This window comes from Hippocampus comes, unplaced genomic scaffold (genome assembly GCF_001891065.2).
Source record: "Hippocampus comes isolate QL1 unplaced genomic scaffold, H_comes_QL1_v1.1 scaffold174, whole genome shotgun sequence".
NCBI lineage: Eukaryota > Metazoa > Chordata > Actinopteri > Syngnathiformes > Syngnathidae > Hippocampus > Hippocampus comes.
The window spans coordinates 8,930,824-8,952,676 of NW_017805983.1; the positions used below are offsets into that span (position 1 = coordinate 8,930,824).

Here is a 21,853-nt window from a genome sequence, read left to right on the forward strand (position 1 = left end):
TAAGAGAGAAAGCGAGTTCCATAACGCTAACTATGGACATTGAAGACTTCGAAGCACGACATCAGCTGAGCAACGCTGTCTTGTGTGGTGATCGAGGGGAGGTCGAGTTCGAGACAGTGAGTGAGTGGAAAGAAAGCCACCAGGTCTTTTACTCGTCTCATTTTGGAGCAAATAGTCCTACCTTTGTTATATTTTCTCATATACTATACCTGTACTGTATGCCGCAGGTTTTGGACAATATATTGTTGCACTTTGTTGCTTGTGTTGTCACCAATGTATGTTGTTAACATACCGTACTTGGACGTTCATACCGGACATATACCATAGTTATCTCACTGTTCTCATGAAAAAAAGTATGGTAATACTTGAATGCTTTTGTTCTGTTGATGTTTGGTATGGATTGTCAACATATACGTTTTTTATATGTACCATATCTTGTGCTGACCCGGCCCACCTGTCAAATTTAGAAATCAATATGGCCCCCGAGCTAAAAAGTTTGCCCACCCCTGCCCTAAACAATAACACAAACAATAACACATCCATGCAAGCATGTGAAGAGTAAGTCTTACCTGGCATCATGCTGTTGAAGGCGATGGTACGCTGGCCAATGAAATCTTGTCCAATGGGGTCGTGGTCCCACACGAGGAAACGTACGAGGGTCAGCTCTGGCATGTGGACGGTAAAGACCAGAGTTTCTTCCCACATCGGGTTGAAGCCTACAGGTGCATCCCGAGGAAGATTTGAGGTGTTAAAAATGGAAAGGTCCCCATAAGGGTTGTATTGGAAATACACAACAGGAGAGTAAGAGAAATGAAAAGTTTATACAAAAAGTTGAGACAAGTGATAGAGGGAGAGGGCAGAGAAAATAGGGACAGGAGAATGTCGTATAGTGGAACACAGCTTAGCGGTCATAAATTATTCAAGGCGTGTGTTTTTGTGTGCAGACAGGGGTGTTGCATGTGCAGGTCTCCTTGGACTTTACTCATCAATAATACATCACAACCCATACAAGCAGCCCAATGATGTGCTTTTAACTCGGGCTGCATGATCCTGGAAAATAATATAAATCATGATTTCTCCTTCGCTTGAATTGTCTCTAAGGATTGAGGAAAATATCCGAACAAAAATGCAACATCTTACTTAGCCAAGGGTGAACTTTGTTGGAAGGTGGTTGACAGACTGCTTTATCTATTTGTTGGCACTGCTTTATGACAAGGAACCAATAATAGCAAAATGTTCACATATGGATACTATTATTCTGATTATCTAATTTGATTGACCTAAATTTCTAATCTATTGAGCAGGATTCTAGGAGTTTTTTACAATTGTCACTGTCATTGGTATTGCACCTTAGATACAGTCAAAGGAACTATACAACAAAATGGTTTGAATGCACATTGTATTTTAATTAATCAATTAGTCATACATTCATGGTACAGCCCTGCTTTATGAATAAAACTTCCACAATTCACCTATATTTCAAATGATTAATTAAAAAGTGAGCTAAACCTCCACAAACGCACATATCTTAGAAACGATAAAAAGGAGTGTTAAAGTGAGAAAAAAAGTGAGTTACAGTTTTGTACTTTCCACAGGCTCACCATTATCATCCACTACTCGAGTTTGCTCCTTGGAGCAGTCCACTGGAAGGCCGATGATCTCCACTTCCACGAAGGGATCAATGATCTGACACGGAGAGAGCATAACGTTGATGTCATTTGAGTGTATGATCAAGTTTCACGGGATGTCACCATGCTACTGATTCATTTACCATTAAGATAATTATACTCCTAGGAAAATAAGTTTGAGTGTGTTCTACCTCTCCTCTGTCCCCCAGCATAGAGTCTTTGGGTTTGGGCAGCTGCTGTCCACTGATAATCTTCAGCACCAGTTGTTTCTTCATTTGACCTGGCAGTGGATCTTCCGAATTGGGATTGAAGGCACCTACGTACGCAATAAATAAATAAGACATGTAGTGCACATGAAAACATAACGCATGTCCGTACAGTAGCTAGTCTCTTGCCCTGTCTCACGACACCTCCTGACAATTGCATTTTAGCCTGTTTTAATGCCACTGGTACCCCCCCTCCCCCCCCTTGGGATAAACAAATTACTAACATAAAATATTTCAAAGTACACATGCTCACCTTCACACATGCAGCTGGGTTTGAGGATGAAGCCACAGTTGCCATTGCTGTAGAACTTGGCTCTGTTGAGCTGAAGGACCCGACCCTCAGACTGGTAGTTGAGTGCAACTGTCAAGAAAGTTATTCCATACTACTCTCAGTGGGATACACATTGGCCCAATCATTGTGTGATATGGTAGCTTGACTGCAAAGGATCAGAAATTGCTTGGTGCTCCACACAGGACAACCGGCACCAAACTACCAGAAATAAATGGCACACAGTATACCAGGGCAGGACTTTGTTTCGGGCCATAAGTATTGTAAATAACGCAAGAGGCCATTCCGTTGCAAGCCTTTTTGTTCTTCCCACCTTTAGGCAAATATGCTCCATGTCTCATTTTGCAGAAAAGCTTGATAGGTTTTCTTCCCTAGTGTCATGCGCAGCCTCACTCAAAATCAAATTATATTGTCTGGCACTCTATTGTGTACCTTTTCTCCTTTTTTTAAGTCAGGTGCTGTAAGCCTGAGTGTACATGTTTTCACCAATGCCAAACAAATGGATTCAGAGGATGCGTGGAAAAAAAAAACACTCAAAAATGTAATGAGTGCTGGAGGAGTCACAAGCAACGGCAGCAAACTTATATGAACTATTTAGTCAGAGAGAAGAGAGAGTCAAAGAGTGCAAGAGCATACCAAGTTGGCAACCTGCGTTCCAGAAGGGCTGAGGGTTGAAATTTGAAGAGTCCACACGATAAGAAGAGGGGTAGATGCGTGAGAGCTGTCGCTGGTTAAAATGGTTGAAGGAGCTGGCTTTCTGTTGCATCACCTGATGGGCTTTGGTTTCACTCAGGGATGAAACCTGCCAGCTGCAGTTGGCTACCATTGATGGCACACAACAAATACATAAAAAAAAAACAAAAAAAAAAAAAACAATTTAGTACGACTGAACAATTATAAGCAGTGATTAACACTGTAATAATGTGAATGCCTGGTGAGCAAATCCCTGTAGTATATATTTTCTTAAAATCTTGAAGTGCCATTTTTTTTTTTTTTTTATCCATTAGGCATTTCTATCTTCTGATGTGTTATTGGATTGGTTCAACACATGTTTATCAAACAATTGTCTAATCATACAACTGTATAATCTGAGAGTGTGGGTGAACTCACCTTGTGCTTCAACATCATAGAGGCCCACAGAGCATGTGTATTTGACCAGGTCCGACAGTGCTCTGGACAACTTCATGGTTTTCTTCTTTCTGGAGGGTTAGAAATTGGACAGAAATGATAAATCCACCATCCATCCATTTTCGGAGCCGGAAATAAACCTCGCACCTCTGCACCGTGAGGACGACACACTAACTGGTCGACCTCCGGGCCGCCCCAAATGATAAATCTGACCTGTTTAAATAATGTACAGCATGCCTATTGAATTAGAGGCGTGCGAGTTTGAGATCTTTGATTGATTGACTGATTGAGAATTTGTGGATTTGTAAAACAAAGAGTGAACCAGGGACTATTAATAACAACAAAGTATAATGTAACCGTTCTGGAAAAAGTAAGATATTTTTCACTCCCCAAAAATTCTGTGTGTGTGTGTGTGTCTTACTTGTTGTGATGTAAGGGTGCTCGTGATGCACTGCTGGAGCTTTCTTGGTCTGTATCTGTGTCTTCCAAGCTTGAGGTCTTCTTCAACTTTGTTATTTTTTTCTGTTGTTGGGAACAGTAAAAGCACAGACAATGGATAGTCTTCCTAGATAACAACTCCTCACCAGAAATATTTGCTACTGTTTGGCATTTGCCTAGTCGAATATTTTTTTGAGGGGAGAGGACCTGGCCTCTGTTATTTACTGAAAAACTCAACTATTTGCTGTTTTTATGCTCAGGCCAAAGTCAAATCTAAAATGAAAATATTACTTTTGCTCCATCTGGTGGCATCTTTATGCTAAGGAACTATGTAGAACTGAGGGGAGGAGCTTAATTTAGTCAGGCCAAAGCATTGTCTATTTGTGCAGAGAAGATTATTTAGTGTAAATATCAGACATCTATTTTTTACGTATCAAAGAGTTTCAAACAGGCACGTAATTGACTTGAGAGACTGCATCGAATGTTGTTGATTCCTCCTCACATTCATTTTCATGCATTATGTTTGAAAAGGATTTCCCATGACAAAGACCACGTAGGTGTCTTTATAAATCTTCCAAAATGCTTCATGTCCACCTTTGGTTCCTTTGTGTGGGAAGACCAAACACTACTAGAGTAAACACAAGAGTAAACAAAAAGCAAACCTTGCGTTTTGAGAAGCTCCCCATGAATGAGTGGCCAGTGCGCTTATTGCTGCTGGTGTTAGCCTCTTCCGAAGTCACTGATCCATCCTGCCCTTTAGCCTGTTGACAGAAGCATATAACACATTTTTGAACACAACTTGGAAATTCATGATGAAAAACACTCCTTCAATACTTTTGTGGTTGGATTTTTTTCCGAATGTGTACAGTAATTGCAATTTAGCCTCGATTTTTCTCATCCACTGGTGTGTAGAACAAGATGTTATTTGAGCATACCTTTGAGCCAGTTACATCCAAAGGCCCAGCAGGTGGAAGTGCAGCGATGGTGAAACTGTCTGGGTCTTCTCTGTCTCGAATTTTGGACTCCTTCATTAGGTTGTCTAGCTTTTTCTTCGCCATGTTCTCGACTTGCTTCCTGTTGGCCGACATCTGCAGGAGGAAAGAAACCATATCATGAAAATGTTAAAGCAGTAATGAAAAACGGGAAAGCACTGTGTGAGTGCTTTATAGGGTAGCTTGTACTTTGTATGTCTAAGAAATTATGACAGACTTGAGCCTAAATTCAACATAGATGAAGGTGCTTAAAAACATGGGCAGGTGAACCGTAACAGATTCATACATTTCAAGTGGATAAAATATGATTCTTAATGTCCACTACAGAAAAATATATACAGATTATAGATGACGCAGTCTAAAATGTCTTATAATGTGAATACAACTAAGATTAAGAACCCTACCAAAAATAGACGCATGTTGAGTGCAGCCACATGATGGCAGAGTATAGCAATAAACCAAGAGAATCAAGCATTGAGCCATATTGTACTAAATGTGCTCTAAGTAAAGAGGATGGCTCGGTTTTTATCAACAATCCATGTATTCAATTCATTGTCAGCTAATAAATATGATATTAGCATTAACAGGTGACTGAGCAATTGGGGCACAACATTCAGATGAATGCACCGTATGCACATACACATTAAATGGAAAGTTTGACACCTTCTATTTTAATAAAACCAAGGACCATTAAAGAGGAAACACACAATAAAGTTTACATTCCAGCGTCAGATTCTTCAACAAAGAAATTAAAAAAGGTTGTTGCTTACATCTCCGTTCATCAGCTTGCAGTCATCCTCCATCTCATCTGCACTGTCTTCATCCGACACGTCACCCTCCTCTGCATTTTCATCGATGTTTGGAGGCAACTTCTTACCCTGACCGAGAAAATTAGTGACATTTAGAAGGAGGAGGAAGAAACTTCCCTAAGATTGAGAAAGTAATAGTGTCCTTGCCAAGTGGAATTTGCATTTGTATCCCTGCAGGAAAATGAGGTCAGCCCTTTGGACTTCTTTGGTCATTCTCAGTGTTCGGGTCATGATGGAACCTTGTAATCTAAAGTTTCACTTGATGAGTACAAGCTCAAGCAGCTGCTTCTTCCCAAGGGTCAAAAATGGACCTTCCATGTAGAGTGCATTGCATGCTCAGTTCTGTTTAATAAGATAAAGTATGTCCTGAATGTAGGAGCCTGCAGCGTGTCTTGGGAAAAACTGTATGCTGGAGATAACTTCAGTACTGCAGCCTCATCGCGAAGTTTGGGGAATTTTCCAGCGTGCTCTTACACTGATGCCATTGCCACTGTGTAAATACTGCTGACAGGACACACAAGTAGTGGTATTGGTGCAGCAGTGGGCTGATATGTTTATTTCATGCCAGGTAATGGCACTCGGTCTTCTCTTCACCGCGAGCATATGGTGGCAGTGCAACCTCATTAACTTCCACACGTGAACATCTGTGCTCCGTCAAATAGAGGGCTGTTACCTCCGATCATGGTCTTTCAAGAGCATGGCTTTCATGCATTATTTCGGATTTACATTGCATAACACTGCTGCCACTGAGTGGAACGTTTAAATTCGATTAAATGGAAAAGACAGCCTTTTTTAAAAAAAATTTTTTATATTAATGTTCTGAGCAGCACGTCAACCTATTCTGAACTCTTTGCCACAGCCTTCCTGTGTGAAGTTCTAACCATTCTAGTGTTGGTTTTCTCCAGGTACTCTACTGTCCTAAGTTCCCAAACAATACAAATTAAATAAATTAAAGACTCAAAATTGCTGTCAGTATTCTGTTAAGTAGTCAAACTCTGCACTTGAGTAAAAGTAAAGATATTGGGTTTGTACAAAAATGACTGGCAAAAGTAGAAATACAGTACTTAACAAAAGGGAAAAAAGCAATGAATGAAGTGTATTTAAGTACTTAAAGCAAAGGGTAAACACATTTTTACTGTCAAATATAAACAATATCAATTTTGATAATTTGGTACGATGGAAATAAAATCTCTGCACACAAAATAATTTCCCATTTGAGGAATTTAAACAGTGCTCGTAGCAACGTGTTTTTGTTTCAGGTCTAGCATTAGCTCAACTTTGACGGTTTCTACAGTGTTAACAAAGCTATGCCAATGGGGTGACCTAAGGAAGAAGAAAAATCCAAAATTAGCTGATGACAACAACTGAAAAAGCATACACCATGCTTGTATGTGTTTGACTATAAGATTTTATGGGACATCAGCAGCTCAAGGTTTTTAAGCAGGCGCAAGACCAGATGTTTGCTAGGAATTACATCTTGGAGCCGACAACACCAAATAATTAGGGAATATCCTGCTTCCCTGAAACTATTTCCACCTTTGTTCTTTGTCCCTGGTTTGTACTCCTGAATGGCGCAACTGTCCCCATTTGTTTTTCAACACCATATACAGTCAGAACTAATGCAATAAATCAAGAGCTCAGGTACAACTGACTTTTCAAGTCATGTTTTCATCCATGGAGATTTAAGTGTTTTCAAATGTTGGGTGTAAACCTAAAAAGTTGTTAGAAAAAAAAAAACATACCTGAAAACACTCACTCAAATTATCAATTAATACTTCCATTAATTTTACACACAGATTTTCTTTTTTTATTAGTTCAGCATCAACTTAAGTTACTGCCATTGAGTCTTCACAAATTCGCCCGATTTGGACTACTTCATTGCTCAGAATCCACTACCTTTGAACTGTAGTTTGAAACGATAACTTCTTTTACTTTCAGGTTGAAATGTGTTAACAGTTCATCAACAGACTCAACTTACTTTAACAAGGATCTTTCCCTTAAGGTTTTCTGGTGAGGGTAGCCATCCAGACTCTTCCGCTTTGATGTTGGAAACATCGAGTTTGTCCCCTAGAATATCAATGAGGTACTGGGCCATCTTTTTTTGTTGAGGGACACTGCAGTGGTTCTCGATGGAGAGGATGACTGGGAAACTGGTAGTAGGCAGAAAATGACACACAAGAGATTGGCATTATGCGGCTGAAACGCTCGAGAGCACACACACAATATGGTGTCATTTGTTTGGAATGTCATGCACCTGGGTCTACCAGGTTGATATGATGTCGAAATCAATTCACTCTGGGGGTTTGATATGCACTGATCGCTGAAATATGAATAGGAATTGACAAGTACCATTGTTCCACTACGGGAAATGAATGGCAAAAGCACCTTATGGTAAAATGTGGACAAACATCTGTTCCTTTTTAATGTATGATCGATGCGATACGCCACACAATAGATTCCTTGCTGTCCAGAATGGAGCGCTGGCAGCTTTAAATTCCAATTTTTCCCCGTGTGTGTCGTCTGAAGAGCTGTTCGTCTGGTCACTAGGATATCTGATTGTCCTTTGATATGAAAGAAATCCTTTGATTTGACTTATTTTGACCGATTTCAGGTGGAGTAGAGTGCCCACGATAATGCTTTCAAAAAGACAAAAGGATGACGAGCTCTGCAAATGGAAAATTTCTGCGCCTTTCGCTCTAAAAATAGAGTTCTGCACATCCTCCAGACTGTGTGCGTGTCAATGGGAATATCACCTTCTGAGGCAGCTACCTCGAAAGAGAAGGTGGGGGAGGAGTCTCTCCTTGCACACATACTTCTTGACGTGTGAGTAGACATGACTGCATCGCAACGTTTGGATATGTCCTAAATCCTCCGTGCATACAGATGGTAACAAACTGACGCAAAACTTGGACACTTCCGTGGCATGATGGGTAAAAGTGTGAAAATTGTGTCATGCGAGAGCCACGGCCGTCACAGTCACAACAACCTAACAAACGAAACACCCATGAGAGACTAATGATGTTAATGTGTTAAAAATCACACATCACCACCACAACACGTACCAAAAGACAGATCGCCATCTGAAATGATACTCTGCCTCCTCTAGTTGCACGTTTGGAGAATTTACTTTGTATGACACTTCTATGATTTTACTGGCTGCGTTTGTGCCATAAAACGGATCTTATGAATACTGTATACAAAGTTTAACATACAGCGGCCCTACATTAACAATGTTGGTCAGGGGCATAGCCTGAAATGTTTCAGTGGGGTGGTCAGTCAAAGTAAGACAATATCTCAATGAGGGGTGGCCGTGCCTACGTCATTCTTTATCATAACATTCAGTCTTGGTTTCAAGAAATAAAATTCACCCATATCCAGAACAATCCCCATCACACTCATAATCAAGCAAAAACTAGTAGTACTCAAAAGCAATAATTTGCTGAGCTTCATTTAGTCGATAATGCCATTTTTTTTGTAGTGGCTTTGCTTTTGTGTATTGTCTCATGGTCTACATCGATCTCATGCACCGATTCGCTCACTAACATTGATTAAGAGTGATTATACACATCTATCCAGCCATCCATTAGCTGAACCACTTTATCCTTACAAGTGTACCATTAACCGATCATACATGGTTTTGGAAAGCAGAGTGCCCGGAGAAAGCACATGTAAGCACGTGCAGAACATGCAAACTCCACACAGGAAGATGACACAAAAATCTCATAATTCTTCACAATTCTAAATGTTACTTTTTACTTAGATTTGTTTCTGCTTGTGTTATAAGTGTGTTGTGCAAGATTGGCATATATGCTCATTTTATTTCATGAAACCATGACTGTGGATGGTATAATAAACAATAACTTCTCAGCCATGTTGATGGCTTACTATGATGGGAAAGTAAGTTTTGATTGACACTGACTGGAAGAATTTAATGTTCTTTACTTAAGAGAGATTATTTTACATTTTGCTTTGAGTTTGATTAATATATATTCTTCAAATATGCAGTTAATATAAAATGTGTGGCAAAGTATTAAGGGGTCTAAGAATACTGCATCCATGTGAAGTTGGCAGAAAAATCACAGATTTTCACCAGAGAGAGACAAAGGGTTGCTATGGCTACTATTAGCCACCACGTAGCTCCGTCCCTGGTGTTGGTCATTTCCGAAACCACATTTTATGTATCTCTAATGTTAATACACTCGCATGTAGACTCTCTGACAAACAAATATTTTTAATGCTTACAGAGAATTACTATTTTAATTATGATTTTTTTAAATTATTAAGATAACAGAGTAGTGGTTCGTTAGCCTGACTTCGACTTGTATGCCGGCAACCTGGTTTCACTCCACACACAGTGTCTGTGTGATTCTGAGTGTGTAAAAAAAGAACATTTTGCACCTACAATGCTGCTGCAAGACTTTTAACCTCCATAAAATGACATGAGCACGTCACACCAGTCCTTAATGCCCTTCCCTGACTGACAACCTGTGACATTTAGAAGAGATTTTAAGAGCGTCATTTGGGGTTTTAGTTGGTTCATAAACCTCATCTGGTCTCCAAGGTTGGGAGAGCGTTTGCCATTTGAACTCAGCGTCTGTGGAACTCTCTGCCTTGTGACCTCAGACAGACAGCATCATTATCTGTCTGTAAATTGCTTCGGAAAACTCACTGTTGTCACCTGGCTTTTAGTTAATTGCTGATTTACTGCTTTGTTGAAATACGCATATGTATTTTATTATTTTAAAATGTTTTATTGTTGACTGTCCGACACTTACTATTAGTACAATTATTAATAGTAATAGTAGAAGTCGTAGTGGTCAGAGATGGGCACTTTACCCTATTTTGCCTGTCTATCCTCAGTCCTTATTCATAAAATGGGCGTGTTTTTTAGATGGACGGGTTTACTGACAGAAGCAATAACGGAGGCGTGGTCAAATAACATGAAGTACTGACTTACGATTACAGTTTGATTCGGCTTGAAAAAAAGGACTGACGATGACAGATGGGTGCCCAGGCTGTTGACAAATTACAAAGGATGGACTGGCAAAATGTTGTAAATTGCCCACCTTTGGATTCTACACTATGGCAGATTAACAGTAATGACAGTGGAGCAGCTGTGTGTGTTAGAACATACTCATTCTTGACAAAGGCATATTTGTTGATGGTTTCAATAACGTCTTTGAAGAGGATCTTTGAGGTAAGAGTGTAGCCGTGATGAACAATCGGCTCGCCATCCTGACCATCCCAGCAATCCACTGCGCACAGGAGAGACGTGACAATCAGCAGCGTTTCTCTTTCAAATGCAAGAACAGGCCATTTCAAAACCAAAGCATGAGGCAATATTGCATTAATTGGACTAGTGGTCAGACCTTATGCAGTCTCAACTATCCCTTGCTTCATATTACCTTGTCTGACCACAGCTTCATTTCCTTAGCATTATTGATATAACTCCAATTTAATAACATGTCAACTGTTTTGGTCTTTTTTTCCACAGTGCACCTCATCAATTGTAACACATTGTACTCAAGGAATATGCAGGATACAAACAACACATCTACTGTATGCCAATTTTGACACCTTAAAGGCCTTGATGATAATGTGGGTAACATGTCCTGTCTGCTAGCAGGAGGGTCTGTTGGTAGCTTTTTTTTTTTTCCGAGGGCCCAACTGATAAAGATTTATGAGGCCGATTACCGCGTAAGGCAGAAAAAAATGCTGATGCCCGATTAATCAGACAATTAATTTCAAAAATATATAATGCATAAAATAACTTCTCTTTTGGTCTTCTGTATATCCCAATATAGCATTTCCTATGACCGTTGTCTCATCTGTGAACATTCTTGTGCACTGCTATTGGTGCTGGTCTTTTAATGGAGTGGGTGATGACCCGTTGTATAATAGGTAAGGCAAGATTCCCACCACCACATTTTTATCATCCTCTTTATCGTAAACTGAAATGGTGACTTTCTAAATTTGAAAATTGTAACTTTGGTAGTAAATAGGAGAATGAACAAAGCTTACAGTTAGTGTCTTATTGTTTTTAAGCACAGTTTTGTAATATCAAAAACAAATGCAACATGGGGGCAACATGCCCGCGCATCCCCATTTTGTATAATGGGGGCATAATGGGGGGCAACATGGCTCAGTGGTTGAGTAGTCGTCTCCCAACCCAGAGGTTGGGGGTTCAATCTCCGGCCATAGTGACCTTATCGAAGTGTCCTTGAGCAAGATACAGAACCCTGAGTTGCTCCTGATGCTCCGTCATTAGCAGGTAAATGAGTGTAAAGCGCTTTGAGTACCAAAGGTAGAAATGCGCTAAATAAGTGACAGCCCAATTACCATTTACATTGAGCAAGCTTGCTGAAAAGATCTTTTTTTTCAGAATGGACTTAACCCTTTGGAGTACTACTTTGAAAGTATTACCTTCAGAGTGAAATGTTATTTAATAATTTCAATATGAATACATATCTTATACATAAGATCGTTAATGACTGTATCATTGTGTCAACTGTCCAGGAACAGTACAAGTGTGTGTGTGTGTGGGGGGGCGGTGGAATATAGTACCCTCAACACAGCGGCAGCCGGCCTGCAGCACCCAGGCGTACATGTCCACTCTGGACTGGGACATGAGCTGGTCTCCCATCAGGTAGGTGTTGTGTGAGGAAGCGATGAAGTAGTTGCACAGCGGCTGGCTCATGTCCTGGTTAACACTGTAGTGATCTGGGTTGAAGATATCGCCAGCAGGGCTGCGCATGTAATTAGTAAACCCTGAAAGAAGATTAAAGCGCTGTTAAGAACCAAGATGATCGAGGTTTTGTTTTCGTGCTCCTTTTCTGACATACAGTCAGGTAATCCAACATAGAGTATGCCCGAGGGTCGAGTTATGGATTTGTTCTCGTGAACATGTATCCAAATGATTTTGAAAATAATGAGTGAATTTGTTTTACGTATGTATGGGCTCACAGACATAAAAAAAAAAAAAAAATCATTCCACAATCACACTCTTTTAAGACTGATTGGCTACCCTACAGTATGTGAGAGAGCTGTCGTACAACACGATCCCTCACCTCTGGATAATTTACACATTTTTCTGTCTCAGACGCAGCTGGTTAGCCAGATCAAATGTATAGTTATTTATTTATTTGTGTTTGTTTGCTGATAACCGGATAAGAATGAAGAAAACATTCATGTACTGTAGTGCTCATCCTTGTTATCAGATTTCTAGCAAATTTTCCCGTTTTGGTTGTCCAAGTACAACGTCATCGTGCCAATGACTTGAAGCTTTAAGGTTAGGAAGTGAGGGGAGGGGGACATGGATCGATTTTGATTTACTGTATATCGTCTTTTTGGGCTGCTAAGATTACATGAATTATTCGGATGTCTTTTTGAAAAAAAAATAATTTCAGTATGAACCATAAACCTCTAAAAAAAAAAAACAGTATGGAGAGTATGCTTGAAAAGGTAACAGTCCTGGTGGATTTTATGAAAAGACAGTGAGAGCTGACTGGAAAATCTGAAAAAGAAAGCTTAAATATAAGAACAAAAGTGCAGTATTCTTACCATCAATTCCCAAAACGGCTTGCTTCTGGTTCTCTGAACACGGCTCAAATTTGTTGATAATCTCCAAACAATGGTCCTTGCTCACTTTGGTCATCTATAAAGTATGAAAATTCATAGAAATAAATGAAACTGCATATATGTTGTAATGACATCTTATTGCAAGAAAACAAAATAAAATTTTGTTATTAGTTCGGGGAACAAGCTGCATGCATGAGTGTCTTCCTGCCAGTGATCTAAATTTCTCTGTGGTAACTGCTGTGGGGAGTGAAATGGCCACAGGTATTGATTGTTTTAAATGGGGTTGGACAATTCTGGGTCAGTCATTGTCTTCACTGTGACAGGTTATGCCATGCAAGTGCACAGGATTGCAGCCTGGTAGGATATCAGTTCCACTGGGTAGTCTGTGTTCAGGACATGCAGTTTAATCAAACACAAGTACATAATCAGGTTCTGCAGAGCAAGTGGCGTACACTGAACACTTTAGAAAGCCTTCATCGGTGTCCTAAACACTATCAAAAGCACTGACCCATATTTACATCGTACATGAAATTGTATTAATTTATTTCCAACAGTCGTTTATCTTCATTCCATTGCATTTGTCTTGGTTGCACAGCTCACCGGCTATTTATTTATTTTTGTCCAATCAGATTTCAGCTTCTGTGTATTGTCATAAGAATGAAGGTTTCCCAGGGACTTCAGAACCGGCCGATGCCAAATACAAATGGCTGTTCTATTTTGTTTTGTTTTTTTTAACCAACTGGAAACAATTATATTTTAGATTCAACAAACAGAACCAGTTAGAAGGCTCAGGGCGATGTCAGCATTATTCATCCTCTGATTGGTTCAGAGCTATTTGAGTGGGATCCTTTAAAAAAAAAAAATCATATCCAGGATTTGTTGGACAAAGGCCTGTAGCTAACACATAATCACGTCACCAAATGGCATCAATTATTCACAAAAACCAAGTGCCATTTCATGATTAGATGCTGAGAATAAGATATCACCAGCCATAGGAGAGCTGACTACTTGCTGACAGAGCATTCTCCCTTAAAAAAATGACTCTGCATCTTTAAGAAGCCCTGCAAGGGCTAATTGGAGCAAGGAGCACAGTCTGGCTGTTTAATGAACAACTTGCCGTCACGCTTATTAATTCATTTTTTTTTCTTGTGCAGTGCAGGGGTGTTATTCGAGAAGAGAAAAAGCTTTATGGATTCAACTCAAGTGTGGCAAGGGCACTGGAAATTTCCCTTATGTAGAACCTCATGCTGTCGACATTTTCTCACACTAAGCACCACTTCAGCAGCGCCAACTAAAGTTGGTTACATATGTCATCCTGCCACAAGTCCAAGATAAAAATCTCCACAAAGTTAAGTCGCTCTCCACTCTAAAATAGGTGGGAATGAGAATGAGTGTGGAGAAGGAAAGGAACGGCTCCAAATCAGCTCCCATCACTTGTCAAGTGCGTTGAAGGCAGTTTTGTAACACAGACATTTTTTGCTGATAATGGAATTGGGTCACCATCAGGATGTGACTGCTGACACAGTGGTTATATGAATTTTGAAATGTATAGAGTTCACCCATTTGCTCATATGTAGCCAAAGGACCTAAAACTTTGTCAGTTTCGGTCGCCTGGATTAATGGCACAGTCATGACGTTTTGATGTGGAATGGATAGCATACCGTCACATTCTGCCACCGGGATGTACTCTGTGACCTATTGTTCACAAACATTCTAGAATGGTATATAGCAGGGGTCTGCGGAACAGTACCGGACCTCGGACCGTTTGGGACCGGGCCACACAGAGACAGACCTGTGAGCTGTGCTGTGAGTAAATGTACCGGTACTCCATCAGACGAAGCGGAAATGTGCGCGACTCTGGCCAATCTGAATCCTTCTAACATTGGTTTGCAAGTTGAAATAAACAGAATCCGGCATGAAATGAAAGAAGTAGTTCATAGAAAGTAATAATAACAAATTGACCAAACGTATGGGCAGCCATGACTTCCCGAACGGCATCTAGAGTGTGACTGTTGTGCGTGCTATGCCGTCAAAAACAAGACAATACAAGAAATTTGTTGAATCATTTGAACAAGTAGCAAACAAGTGATCAAGTGGAAAGCATGAAAAAAATGAAAGCAGAGATTGCACAGCCGGCCCACGTAAACATTGGCAGTTTAGTCGCTAATAACGAGCTGGCAGCCCCCGGATGAAAGCAGCAATCAATTGTGTCATCTTTTGATCAGTCACACGTGCAAGTAGCAATGATGCTAACGCCGTAGGTAGGATCGTAACTTCAAAATGCTTATGTTTACATTATAAGGTGTATTTATTATTCCTAATTGGTCAATTTCTTGGTAGTTCACTGTGATATTTTATTTTATTCTATATTTGTTGTGCAGTGGACCAACACGGTTTGAAAGGAATGAATTTTTCTAGAATTATCGTTGACACTGTGGGATGCTAACTTGCAAAGTAAAGCAAAACAGCTTAATATGCAACATGCCAAAAACATGCACCTGGAAAAAACAAAACCAAAAACAAAGAAACCTCCAAGGTTCCAAGTCAGCCTTTGTCACACGAAACAGACCTATTTGTAATAGCACTTGTGTTCTTTTAAACAATGTGAGTACCTTCTGCTCTATTTCTAAGAAACGGGTCAGGTCATCTGCATCAAGGTGGTCTTTGTGGTTGCTATAGGTGAGCATGAGCAGGTACAGGTCTCGGCGAGTCGACATCATCTTGTAGAAGGAGCAGAACTCTTCAAATCCCAGTGTTCCTTGGTTGTCATCAGTGTCGGCCTCCTGCAAAACCAGTGCAGGCAAATGAGTCACCTTCATGCATAGTACTTTGGCATATTGTGCAGATTCCTGATATTATTGTTCAAAGAGAGGGTTACTGAGCACAAACCTGTTCTGAAAACAAACCATCGTCAGCATACATTATTTTCAAGTCACAGCGCAGGATGAACTCATTTCAGAAGCAATCTTATTAGTGTGAACATATCTTCCGCCGATAACACCGTAGCAAATGCTCAGTTGGAGAACTACGTACATTGGACACCAAACATCAATCTAGCCTTGCTCTTTCCAATTCATTATGTATGAAGCAGGCACTTAACTTGTTAGCAGGCTTCCGCTCAGCATTTTAGTTCAGTGGCTAATATGGATTATTTCATTAGTAAGAATTGCTGTAGCTGCCTCTTCCAACAGAGCTTTCCCTTCACAGCTACATCCACAAGTCTGCTGTGATAAATCATTGAGCAAAGCAACAGTAGTGAAGCCTCCTTTTTTTTGTGTTGGTCCGTTTAGAATACAGCAATGCCACAGGGTAAGGATTCAGCCTACTTCAGTACCAAAAACAGCAAAATAATCTGTCCAAAAATAACTATATCAGTCTAGCTTGTGTGTGTGTCATAAAAATAATCCCAAATTTAAAATGTGTCTGGCTGTAACAAAGTAGAACACATTTTGAACAGCACACAGCGGTCTCCTTATTTTGAGTTTGTATTTTGTTTTGGTGTTTGACACGAGCTAAACTGGGAATCCAAAGTTTCCTCTCTCTATCCAATTTTACAGAATCTTACTGGGTAAGGTTCGAATGGCTTTCTTTCTTTTCATCTTTTTGCTAATTATTTGAACATGTTTGTCTAAACCTCTTTCACTATGTTCAAGGCCCTATGTTTGTGCGAAGCACAAGTCGAACGCAAAGAATGTTTGAATCAATATAATAAAGATGATGACAATAACGATGCATGAATTTATGTCGACAATGATTCAGGGGGTACGATGCACCATGTCATGTTTATGAATGAAATACAATCTATTGCACATACAGGCAGAGCGCAGAATTTGTCTGACTGCGCCTCCACCAAATTCACCGAAATTACATGTCACCGCTTGCGCCTCAACTTAGACCTGATCCGAGCTGGTCTAAAGTCTAGCCTACTTTCTGAAACCAGGATCGCGTAAAAGAAAACGCTCTCGGTCCACTGGAACGCACAGCATGGTGCAGCGCGGTCTGCCAAATCCCCAAAACACAGTAAACAAGATTTGGCCTGACATGAAAATGAAAACGCATCAGGGTTCATGCCGCGCGTACGTGCGCCGTCTACGAGAATAGAACCCACAGTCTCAGTGGAATTTTCATTGTAGAATACAAACATATATTACCGGAATACAGATTTTATTAACGTTTGAAAATTGTCACCAACCGCATACATTATTTTTTAAAACATGAACTACAAATAGTTGTTGGTGAGATACTCGCCTGCTTGCTGGCTACCGCCGAGGTGCCTTTGGGCAAGGCATAGTGCCCACCACCCCAGTTCAAGCAGTGCAACACACTCCGCACCTCTTTCACTGTGAGGGCTCTATTTTTGTAAATAGCGCATCTGCGCCTTGGCACAAATGCCAGCAGATCCTGATTTTTGTATCACTGCAAGGCACGGCGCACATTTGCCAATTTGGCAGGTCGGTCTCTGCAAAGCTGCGCGGCCCCACGAAGCAGAAGTGGCTTGGAGACACGCCTGGCGGAGTCACACTTCAGTGGCAGAACGTCTAAACCTTACACTTGCTCAGGCCATGTCCAACACCAGCGCAGAGTACACACACTTTACAACAGAGGTCACCAAGGACCACATGAGTAGCCCGAATGCCTGTTCTACAAATAGCTCACCAGTGATGGGCTATTGTGAATTCTTACGAGTTCTGTCGTCCGAAGTTCTCAGTGAGTGATATGCATTCAATTGTTGCAGTGTCTGGGGAGCAGTTGAGGCTGTTAGGTGCGTTGTTTATGGACACAGGAAGAGCAAGTTGACAGGTTTAAGATAGGACAGACTGCATTTACAGCACAGTTATAGGTACAGGCGTATTTGGACAATAACAAAATTTTGACTTTTAGTTTGGCTTTATAGATCATCACAATGAATGTGAAATGAAACAATAAATGAATCAAAGTGTAATTTAAATGACTTTAAACGACCAGGATAGTTCTGTCCTGGGCTGCTCCCTGGACACTCTGGAGGTGATGGGCAACAGGAGGATGCTAGCTAAACTAACAGCTATGATGGACAGGCCCTCCCACCCCCTCCAGGCCACCCTGACAGCACTGGGCAGCTCCTTCAGCCAGAGACTGTTACACCCGAGCTGCAAGAGGGAGAGGTGCCGGCGCTCGTTCCTGCCGACTGATGCTGAATAAACATGTGAAAACCTGGACTCACCCCCCCATTCAACCATTGTAAATAGCACAGCCACCTTATGCAGCATACAGTATATGCAGTTGCATATATGCTTATATCTTATATTTTATATTGCATTCTGTACTGTGTACAGTTCTTTTTTTTTTTACTTTTATTTTGTGCATGCAAATACTTTGTTTTCTTTTTCTACTTTCTCCCCTCCAATTTTGATGCTGTAAGTTGCGAATTTCTCCATTGTGAGACAAATAAAGGTTTTCTTATTCTTATTTAAGTTTAGAGATTTCACAAAATAGTATCCTTATTCAGGGTTTCCCAAAAATGTATCTAAGTACATGTCCTTGGCACATGAGTTAAATAGGTTGCATGTTGGGAAAAAAAAATCATTTACTACAATTCCAACAACATATTCAATAGGATATAGATTTTGTAATTGATTCCACAAACATACACAAACGTTCAATATGGACACTGTCTGTGACACAAACTTGTTGTAGCATGTGATGCGTAACATTCTCAATCACCTCTCGTTCCAGCAGCTGACTTGCATTAGGTAGGGCCATTTCCTCAAAACTGGCTAATTTCAACAAGACAATAAATATGGTGTGATTGTTTTATTTCAAATCAAAATGATGGCGCAGAAAATAAATAAAGCATGCAGTGTTCTTCTCCACTGTGAGTAGATTATCAAGGGAACTGCCATTTCTTGTCTTCGAAGTGGCCAAGGGATCAACTCCACAGGTGATTCGCGGTAAGTAGGTTAAACCCAGAAATTGAGATTGTCAACACACAAATCTTCATCGAAACACACCGGGCCAGATTGGTCTCTTGTGTGTTAACCTTGCGTTACGTTAGAAGCCATCTGGAGCACAAAAGGCACCATATGGATGCCCGTCATCAGAGCAATGGACTAAATCCAGTAAGCAGGCTCGTTGCACTGTGAGCGGATGGCTAGCTTAACGTGGTAATGTGTGCTAATCCTCCTGAAGATGAGAGCTAGTGACCAGGTCATGTGCTACTACGGCTCTACAGATGTTATCTATTTACCTCATTTGTGCTTATTGACAATTTTTTTCTGAACAAGTCGATACAACTTCAGTTTCAAGTGACCCACTCTATGCCTACTCACTCTCTATAGGTTCCTCATGTGAATATATGTTAAAATATATGGTATGTTTGAAGTTGCAAATTGGCTACATGTGCTAAAACGCATTTCGGAATTTGACAACTTTTCGTATTGCACTGAAACAAAACAGACAATAGGTGCGCTGCAATCACAAATACTTCTCATCGTGTTCATTTCCAATTGTTAAAAGCTGTAAAGGGAACCAAAATAAGCTGTGCCATGAACAGTTAGCACCCATCTAGTGGGGTACAAACCACAATTAGAAAAGGTGAAATGACAGTGAGTGTGAAGCTGAAAAACACTCTCACAATAATTAGGATTTAAATAGTCTTCAAAAGTAAGGTTTTGCCAAAATATCATTAACAATTTAAAAAAAAAAAGGTTTGTTTGCATAATTTGGGAAATTGTGGAAGTATTTCTATGGACTCAATAATCACACAAAGTGAAGACATATGATATTCCCGACTGTACCTTGAACATCTGTTTGACCTTTTGCCGGGGTAGGTTGACGTTGAGTTTATGCAGGAGCTGGAGGACCTCACTGATGCTTAAGCTTCCGTCTCCATTCTTATCAGCCTCCGTGAAGGTCTGTTTTAGCCACGTGATATCAAAGGGAGTTAAAGAAAGTTTGCATAAAGATATAGGGAAATGGATATTGCCATTTATTAATGCTAATATAAGCCAAGATCATTATTGTAACCCTTTCATGCAGAAATAAGGATAACCTGTACTCTGATAACCTGATAAGCTGTCCACGGTAGCCGCCGCCGTCCCTGAAAGGGTTAAAATATCCATTTATGCGCAACATAGAGTACATAGTTAAAGTTACATGCAACAACAAGCAGCCACAGCAAGAAATATCATCAAAGGATATTGGTCTCGTGTACGCTGCCTCTTGGCCAAGCTGTCCTCATCACTGATACCAGCCATCAGATATTTGAGGCCTGTGATCCAAGTTCGCGCTTCCTCGCCGGTGCCAGACACGAGATCAAGGGACTCCATGTGCTCGCCGTAGTACAAGGTGAAGCAACAATTGGGGTCAAAGCTGCCCTCGGCATAACGTTGGAAGATCTCGGACTGCTTACCCTCACACACTTCCCGAATGGAATCTATAGAGACTGGTGCAGGAAAAAGAGAAGAATGAGAATCTTGGCAAACTTTTATTAATACTCAGAGTAATGTAAATGTATTTTACCTAAAGAGCGCAAAGATACGAAAAGCATCTGATTTTTGTTCTCTTTATGTGCCATATTAAAAAAAGCAACCAGGCATGTGTTGTGGATAACCACAACGTTCATTCATACAACATGACATGAATGAAACACTGCTGACATAATCATCCATACATAATGCATCGGTCTAGCTGAACGTTCAAGTCTGCGCCATATACGAGATGAAAAAGTAAACTAACCTTACTGGTGCATAATATGAATCAATGAGACACTTGAGATGCTGCTCCTGTATACTACATCCTCCCATGTGGTTTTCACTATGGATAGAATGTTTTTTCCTCACTGTAGCTCATGAATAATAGAATGACATACACCAGGTTACTGCGAGGGTAAGATGATTTTCATAAGCTGCAGCGGGGTGATGATTCTACAGCTTTAGACACCACAGGGTGAAACCTGACTGACTGAACACTGACACTAGTGTGTCATAATGTCTGTAGTGACCGAACAGACTGTACCTGACTCGATCCCATTCACAAATTGCTTATCTAGTGGTATTCATCTGAATTAGTTAAATGGTTTATTTATCTTGGACGTTTCCATTAAAAAAAATAAAATAAAAATCCTGTCAAATGTCAAAATTAATAAGCCTTGAAAACTAGTCTGGCTTCAGAAACAGTAATGTGAACCAGGAGCATGTAAGCCAGTTCCACCAGATTGGGCACCAGCAAAAGATTATTTGTCTCAGTCTCACGTGTCCCGGGAGTCCTCTGGTCCAGTCTGACTCTGATCCACATGCATTGGGTTGCAATACGTGTTTGCATTTAACAGTGCCTAATTTTTCACAAGTATCAATTCCTTGTTTTGATTCAATGTATTAGCCGACTGCATAAATTAAAACACTTGTTACTTAAAAATGATCGGAACATTTAACTGAATGTGACATCGTTGTCGTATGTAATAAAATGTGAAATGAAGAACAATCGTCCACTAGAGTGATTGATCAGCTACACGCGTATGCAAACTTTTAGAATGCGTGAACACGCAACGCAATTTTGCACCCACTTTTAGGGATCTTTGTAAAAGACTGCAATCTTAAATCTCCCACAACACACCCGCCAATGGTGCATGCAATATATTAGCATGGAAGCTCAATTTGAGATGCCAGTAAATCAGGCTCGGAGGCTTTTAGTCACTTCATCCTATTGCACCATCTTTGTTACAAATAATGATCTCCACTATATAAACTCC

General features: G+C 40.4%; 1 protein-coding gene across 11 annotated transcripts in view; it reads right to left on the minus strand.

Moving 5' to 3' along the window:
* plch2a (phospholipase C, eta 2a) overlaps positions 1-21,853 on the minus strand; it is a 127,007-nt gene that overhangs the window by 11,505 nt on the left and 93,649 nt on the right. For 10 of the 11 annotated variants that reach the window (XM_019891116.1, XM_019891115.1, XM_019891117.1 and 7 more), the window contains 17 exons: positions 20,305-20,548; positions 19,902-20,031; positions 15,741-15,911; positions 13,111-13,204; positions 12,115-12,318; positions 10,685-10,805; positions 7,529-7,700; positions 5,512-5,619; positions 4,685-4,837; positions 4,412-4,510; positions 3,733-3,833; positions 3,294-3,382; positions 2,820-3,002; positions 2,148-2,255; positions 1,820-1,944; positions 1,602-1,686; positions 570-716 (listed from right to left, as the gene is read on the minus strand). In XM_019891116.1, coding sequence (XP_019746675.1) covers positions 570-716; positions 1,602-1,686; positions 1,820-1,944; positions 2,148-2,255; positions 2,820-3,002; positions 3,294-3,382; positions 3,733-3,833; positions 4,412-4,510; positions 4,685-4,837; positions 5,512-5,619; positions 7,529-7,700; positions 10,685-10,805; positions 12,115-12,318; positions 13,111-13,204; positions 15,741-15,911; positions 19,902-20,031; positions 20,305-20,548 — 2,334 coding nt within the window. The remainder of the gene's footprint in view (positions 1-569; positions 717-1,601; positions 1,687-1,819; positions 1,945-2,147; positions 2,256-2,819; positions 3,003-3,293; positions 3,383-3,732; positions 3,834-4,411; positions 4,511-4,684; positions 4,838-5,511; positions 5,620-7,528; positions 7,701-10,684; positions 10,806-12,114; positions 12,319-13,110; positions 13,205-15,740; positions 15,912-19,901; positions 20,032-20,304; positions 20,549-21,853) is intronic. The other variant, XM_019891113.1, reaches the window with a different exon arrangement.